This window comes from Octopus bimaculoides, chromosome 27 (assembly GCF_001194135.2).
Source record: "Octopus bimaculoides isolate UCB-OBI-ISO-001 chromosome 27, ASM119413v2, whole genome shotgun sequence".
NCBI classification, from domain to species: Eukaryota; Metazoa; Mollusca; class Cephalopoda; order Octopoda; family Octopodidae; genus Octopus; species Octopus bimaculoides.
This window is the reverse complement of record NC_069007.1, coordinates 1,544,718-1,552,676: the sequence shown is the minus strand read 5'-3', so window position 1 is coordinate 1,552,676 and position 7,959 is coordinate 1,544,718. Positions and strand designations below refer to the sequence as shown.

The following is a 7,959-nucleotide window of genomic DNA, read 5'->3' as shown; positions in this document are numbered from 1 at the left end:
TGTGTGTGTGTGTGTGTGTGTGTGTATGTGTGTGTGTGTGTTCGTCTGGCAGTCTGTCCGCCTGTAAGTATGTATGTGTAGATGTATGTGTGTATGTATGCATATGCATGTATCTCTACATATATGTATGTATGCATATATATATATACGCACACATACACACCCACACGCATATAATTCTGCATATATATGGGTTTGTCTATGTTTGTGTATTTTGTGTGTACTTCTGTGTGTGTGTGTGCATGTCTGAGTATGTCTGTGTCTTTGTGTGTGTATGTGTGCATGTCTGTTCATATGACATATCTACCTATCCGTCTGTTTGTCTGTCTGTTTACTTTCATATCGATATGCTTACATACATGTGCATATACATATACATATACATATATACATATTGTGACCATATAATTATCTGATATTCGAGTTGTTCAAACGTGCATTCGTTTAGATAGTCATATACGACTACACAAGTATATACGTACGTATTTGGTTTCATATGTATGCACTCGTAATCAATATTCTTGTTCATACATTTCTATATATGTCATTATATTTGAGTGGTAAATAAAGGAACCGAAAATGTAATTTACAGTCACCGCTGTTTAAGTCTACTTACAGCTCATTATAATTATGTGAGAGACGTTATGATTTGACCGAATGGTATTTTGTATCTTTCATAATGATGCTTAAGGCCCTTTCATGTCGGGCTTTTTAAACAGAATTACCACTGAGATTTCTGCATATTACATCTAAATTACGGCCATTAATATCATGCTAGATGAAGGCAACAATATATCGATTTGCTTGTCTCAGTCTCACATGGTCAGCAGGGATGTGTCAACATGGATTTAATTTCTAAACAAGACAGGCAATTTTAGGGGGCAAATACAGTTTATTGCTAGACATACATTGTGCTTGCAGAAAAAATCTCTTCCAAATTTCTGTCAATGTTCTCCGAGTAATTCGCTGCGCTGTGTACAATCGCCAAGTGCAAAACTCTCACTATGTGTTTTGTCCTGAATAGACAGACAACCAACGTCACTGGTAATGCCTTCTTCCCCTCCAGATATTACTCCACTGATTTGGTTGTTGTGTTTATGAAACCCTTTAATGTGAGTTTCGGTCAATGTGTCCATTTGCACACTCACATGATCTGAATCAGACCTGAATACACATTTATAGGTTTTGTGGAGCGAAGAGAATAAATAGAACATGCTAGGTGAGTAAACTTACATGCATATATAAATACGTCCACACACTCACGCACTCACACACGAACCGACGTACACATACACATACATACATATGCACGCACACGCATTTGTATGTCTGTACATCACTGTAAGTGTAATTCTGATTGATTGGAAACCTGTTGTGTTCCGCAAACTATTATTATGACCCATGATAATTTTAACTGACCAATAGCATTTTAGCCTACATCTCACGCAAAGGAAACCAGTTATCTGTCAACTCATTCATCGTCGCCAGCTCTCCCTCCTCAGTGACCCCTAGAGTGTATTCCTTGTTTCCAGAATACTCGACCTCGTTTGTCCATTTGTCGAATTACACAAAGTGTTGTAAACTATTCAGTCTGTTGAATTTTGCTCACTTATAGTCCATTGATTTAGGATTTCTGCTTAATCAATATTATTTCATTTCGCACCAATATAGTCTTGAACCGTGTGTTAGACAGTAACAACTAATTTTCACATGTGTTGTCCATATCAAAATGTTAAGGACCAGGATTCCCCCTGTCACGGATCGGGAAGTATACGCTTCATCAAAATCTTACAGTAGGAATTGATTTCCATCTTTTCAACCTCTAATTCAGTTGGATATGGTTGCGCTATAGACTTAGTGCAACAGCAGCAGCGACAAAATAATAAATAAATAAGTAATGATGTGGAAGGCCCCGAAAGGGTCAACGAACCTGTGCTACAAAACTTGTTCAAAGAACTCAAGGAAGGGGACAGCAGCCTCGAAGACAAATGAAAGTCCTAAAGACCTGCTGTGGAAGATGATGCCTTACTTGAAATGGTTGAACAATATCGATGCACAAGCACTCGAACATTGTCGAAAAAACTTTTCCCCCTCACAAAATACTCTCAATGGGGACTTCCATATTTACTCTTAAGTTCGATGCTTCTCTTCACAATTTTCCTTCTTTAAATTAACTACTTATCGTATCTATGCAGACGTAGAGTAAACGCTATATGATCACCCACTTCTATAGACTTAATTTGGGATTATGTTTACAGAGGGTATCACAACCGGATACAAACGCCATCAAATCTCTGCTAAGTTACAGAATGCTATCTCATATAATGGGAGTATATATTACAAATTATAGTTCTTTTCTCCAAAAAAAGAATTGTGGTGTTTATGTTTCGAACGCTGATCATCAAAGTATAACTGCTTCTGGTTGAACTTCGATTAATCAATTATAAAATAAATATCAACAGCATGTGGATTGGAATTGAACATCAGTATACAGAATGAATTAATTGTGAACACGTACAAGGACTCAGTTTTCGGTGAAATCAGCAAAGCTAATTCAAATTGAAAATTTATATTTCCCTATGGCATATTCTGATATTTCGCTCCGCGTCGAAGTTACATTTTTGTCTGACGAAATTTGTCATTCATTGTCTTTTTGTTTCTATTTAACTTCCAAATGTTTCACAACAGATTATCTATATAATCAAGGAACTCCAACGTTGGCCATCCCGCATATGTCTCAGAACTAAAGATTACATTATTGAATGTGTTCATTTTTATAAGATCGGGTGACATTTACGGAAGATCTAGCTGCTAATTCTTGCATACATTGGGGGTTTCTTCTTTGGCATGAAAATTAAATGGCGCACGTAACAAATCCTGTTTTCGCCCCAAAATTAAAAACTTAAGCCAAGAAAAAGAAGTCAGTAATTTTCAAAAATTAAAGAATAAGAGCTTTACTTGTGTATGGGAACCAAATAATTTAAAGATAAAGCCAAACATACGCGGAAGATTCAGTTAAAACTAAAATGTTTGTCATCATAAAATGGTAACAAATAACCATCTGTTGCTGTTGTGTTACTGAACTCCAAGTCAATCCTAAATTTTGTCTATGGAATATTTCAAAGGGAAACAACATGCCGTTTAAAAAGACATGCAACAACTTATTCGCAGGTATACAGTCCCATATTTTAAAATATAATACACACGTCAACGAAATAAAATAGGTGATATAGAAACATATTTTTCTTAGTTGTATTATTAGTATTATTATTTGTAATTTTCGAGAGTATATCACGATTGCTCTTTTATTTGTTTGTAATCCTTTATTACAAACGTTTAAGACAATTTTATTTATTAATTAGAAAATTTACTGCAAACAGTAGTACTTAGCCATGCTTATCAACGAAATATACCAGTTCTTTTGACAGTACATGCCTGTAGTTTACGTTGTGTTTACGAATGCTTCTGGCACAAATGCACTGAAGCGTGCAGTATTTCAAAGGGTTGGATACCAATTTGCAAAGCTGGAGATATTCTAGTGCAGAATAACCATTGTTGTTGACGATATCAACATGACATCCATATTGCAGTAAACAAGATAATATTTCTGTCTGATATTGCGAAGGATACAGAATAGCATAATGGATCGCGGTGTTGCCTTCGTTGTCAATGGAATTCACGTCTGCACCGCATTTCAGAAGCATTTCAACTACATTAAGAGGATGGTACATTTGAATTGAAAGTTGCAGCAGACTTATTTGGTTCATTCCACGTGGGCGATGACTTATGAGTTCCACTAAACTGCTTTCGATTTCTTTTGAATGTAATTCATCTAGGGGATAGTTCAAAACTAATTCAAGCAAATCCAGAATTTCAATTAGAAGACGTTCCAAATCGGGTACTTTTTGATTGCTTATCGTTGTTCCTTGTTGTTTCAGGTATGGAATGACATGTGAACATACGTAATTGATGAAGCAATGGAAAATAGGAGATAAATGATGGGTGCTGGTGTTGTTTGTTAATATTGTGTGCATTAAAATCGATGTGAACGTTTCTATCACATCAAGGATATCGTTCTGAAGGGGATCAGAGAAATATTTACAGAAGCTCAACAGACAGTATAATAATTGTATACTCTCATGGAATTCACACCGTTTTATGTGGAAGCATATTTTCCTCATTAGTGATTTGATCGTAGTCGGATGTCTGGGACCCAATATTCGTGACTGCACCAATAGACCTTGAGTCCACATTGCATTCGCATTGTGTGAAATTTGGTTCAAATTATCAACGCTTGTAAATTCTTCTCCGATAATATTAGTGACCAGTCTTTGATAACTTGGTAAATCTTTAGTGATTGGTGTCTGAGTTGTGTCTCCGTAGCGCATTTCTAGGGCTCTAAACCACCATATCTTCACCTGTTCTGCATTATAAGTCAAGTGATAATCCATTGCAAACTGGCTGCCCAACAGTTCATAAGCTGATATTATAGATTCTCTACCGTACTGATTTGTGGAGATTAGAAATTCTATTATATCCGGTTTGTTATGGATAGCTGCAAACTCCAAAGGTGTTGTGCCGTTATTATCTTTCCTCAGAAGATCAGTTCCATGTCTTACAAATAAATCCACTGTTTTTAACTGCCCTCGTTTTATTGCGAAATGGAGAGCGTCCTGACCCTTATGGTCAACCCTGTTAACATTTGCTCCGAGAGACAACAAGCGACGACATATGATCAAGTGTTCTGTCGAACACATTAGAGATGTGCGGCCTCTTGCGTCTGGTAAGTCAACATTGGCACCTTGCTGTACAAGAAACTTAACAATCTTAGAATTTCGACAGCTGATGCTGATGGCACTTTTGCCAGAACTTGCTTGCGTATTGATGTCAGCACCGCGTTTAGCCAAAGTAACCACCACGTAGAAATGATTTCGAAGTGCTGCGATCCAAAGTGGTGTACATTTTATTCCAGCATATGTTCCACGTTGTTCAATGTTGGCATCACATTGATCGAGGAAATAATTAACAAGACTTACGTTACCTACATCTGACGCCGTGAAAAACAGTGGACAGCCGTTTACTTTCAATGAGATGATCATATATCTTTGTTTCAAGTTGTATTTCTTCAACGTAGTTTTCACTTTGGAAACATTATTGTCTCTGATGAATTCAGTCAACAGTTTAGCAAGTTTTCTTCTTCCAGACAATTTCGAGACATCGAACTTCCGTTCAACTGTTTAAATATTCCGTAGAAGAGAGAAACGATATAGAAGAAGAAATGAACAGGAAAATTGTAGACATAAAGATAGAATAAAAAAAAAATTAATCTTCTGTTTCCAGAATATATATATATATATATATATATATATTTATTTACAAACACTACTTATACTTTTCTTTCTTAGAAATTTTGTTAATGTACCACTCTCACTTCACTTCGAATTCTGTTCTCTGTCCCCGACATGAATTATTAAAGTTAAGTTATATGTGTGCGCAGGAGTGATTGTGCGTGAGTGTGTTGCGCGCGAGCACAAATATATACACACTTCTATCTATCTATCTATCTATTATTTATCTGTCTGTCTGTCTATTTATGTCTATCTGTCTATTTATCTATCTATCTATTTGTCTGTCTATCTATGTATGTACATATCTATCTATCTATCCCCCCCCCTCTCTCTCTCTCTCTCTCTCTCTTTATATATATATATATATATATATATATATATATATATATATGTTCTAATAATAAATTCAAAGCAAGCAACGATATTTTGAAGTCATTTCATGCGTACGTTCCAGGTGTGCGTAATACATATTAAGGGATGTGGCCATTACATAAGACTTTCCTTTGTCGAAGGACTTGCTTAACGGACGCATTTCCTAACATCTAAGAAGCAGATCTGAAACGATTGCATTCATTGATTTCAAATTGTCAGTATTTGGTTTGACTTCATCATTGATTTCACAGGACACAATGCCAGTACAAAAGACCCATGTGGATACTACGGCACCGATATGGAATAGTTGGTTATATTTGACTCGATCCGAAGATTCTGTTACTGTGCACCACTTCTGCGCATAGAACGAAGGGATGAGGTGTGTGTGAGTGCATGCGCGCATGTGTGTGTAATTGAAGAAATTAAGTCAACATGAAGTACAGTAACCAAGAAACGATATTTCGTTGCAAATTAGGGTTTAAAGAAACGTGAATAATGTACTTTGCTGTTAAATATTTTTTAGGCGCCGCAATTCAAATAAAAATTTTAAAAATCACTATTTTCGGTCGAATTTTGGATTTCGTAGATAATAAGTCGAAATCAATACATATCGCTACATACCAGAATGCAAAAGACTACACATATCATACAATTGACTAATATCTTAAGTTTCCTCATTGTTTATAAGGAGTGTGAACTTCTCTCCAGTGTCGTTGCATCGGTCATTGCGTATGGACGTACGTTGTACGTGTGTGAAGTTCTCTGCTTTGTACTTTGACTTTAAGCCATTGTATTAAAATTAGTGTTCGTATAAAATTTAGTGTTGTTTACATTTAGTGAAGACTAATACGCCAATGACACGTCATCATACCGACAGCCTAATATTTGGTACTCTATGTGAACTTAGCGAGCCAGGATTTCCAAATTATAAGGACGTGTGTGTTTTATTTGAACGACAAAAAGAAAATCATATCTGTAAGAAAGATACTTCAATTAAACAAATTATCGAGATTGTAGCAAAAAAGATCATTCTTCGTCGGGAAAAGGTATCCATTTCTCGTGTTGCGACTGAGTAAGTTAAACCGAAAATCCTAAACTGTTATCTAAAGTACCAAGCATTACTAAAATCTGTGAAAAGTAGGAAAAAATGAGCCATCGTTTCAAACAAAGTGTAATGAGTTTAAAAAAATAATGCAACAAAAAATTTAGTGCAACTCCTTAAAACACTGCAGTTGTAGAATTAAAAAAAAAAGTACCACAGATTTTTACAGGATCAACGGATTAATCGCAAAATGATATTTGGCGAAATAGATCATGCAGTATCTCAGCCGATCTTTCAGAGAGTGATTATAATGAACCGGCCAGATAACGGTCATCCTTCTACGTCAGGAAAGGAACCATTTATGATTTTTCGTTTAACTGACTCAAACGTAACACAAAGGGTGGATGCCTTTTGCCAAAGAAGAATTATCTTTTCTGCTAGAATCTTGACAATCTATTTAATTCATTTTAATGTATGTGTAATCCAGCCCTCGTGAAATACATATATTCGCTGACCTAGTTTTGGAAATAAGAAAGTCGAAAGGTCAATTTATTTCACATAATTTCAAAATTTCAAGTGCATTGCGGAGCCTAAAGGTATATATTTTAGAGCTTGAAATTTTAACACTATTGTGTTTAAACAATTTTACAATCTGATATATTATCTTAAAAACATACTTCGAAAATTTGTGAAAAAAGTGCCGTTTTCGCAAATCGATTCGTAACAAGGAATGAAAAAAATAAAAGGAGGAACGGCAAACGTGTTATAAACTGATTTTCCGCTCATTAATGAAAATTTCGAGTGGGCTGCCGAGCCTCAAGTTGTAAATTTAAGAACTTCAGATTTTAACACAGTTGTTTTTAAAGGATTTTGCAGTAAAAAAATAAAGGCTTAAAAATATATTTCGAAAATCTGTATAAAACGATTATTATATTATAAAGTATTTAATAAATCATAATATTAATTTATCGTTATAAAAACTTATTGTTATATGTCTATATACATATTAGGTGAAACCACTTTGGATTTGGCGCTCACTGTTCAACGGTTATTTTCTTCATGCGCTAATAAGAAATAGGCTATCTCTTTAACCCGGAGTAATTTGTGGAGCCCCCTGAAGAGAAGCAAAACCTGAATGGTTAAATCTCGAAACCACATGATAGGGTCTTATCAGATGATTTCATTCAGTGAGTGTTA

The 7,959-nt window shown here is 35.3% G+C and overlaps 1 protein-coding gene across 1 annotated transcript in view; it reads right to left on the bottom strand.

The window, feature by feature from the left end:
- Positions 1-3,291: 3,291 nt before the first annotated feature.
- The window catches only part of LOC106875467 (uncharacterized), a 29,795-nt gene continuing 25,127 nt past the window's right edge, over positions 3,292-7,959 (bottom strand). The window contains exon 4 of the mRNA XM_052977112.1: positions 3,292-5,233. Coding sequence (XP_052833072.1) covers positions 3,387-5,233 — 1,847 coding nt within the window. The 3' untranslated portion in view covers positions 3,292-3,386. The remainder of the gene's footprint in view (positions 5,234-7,959) is intronic.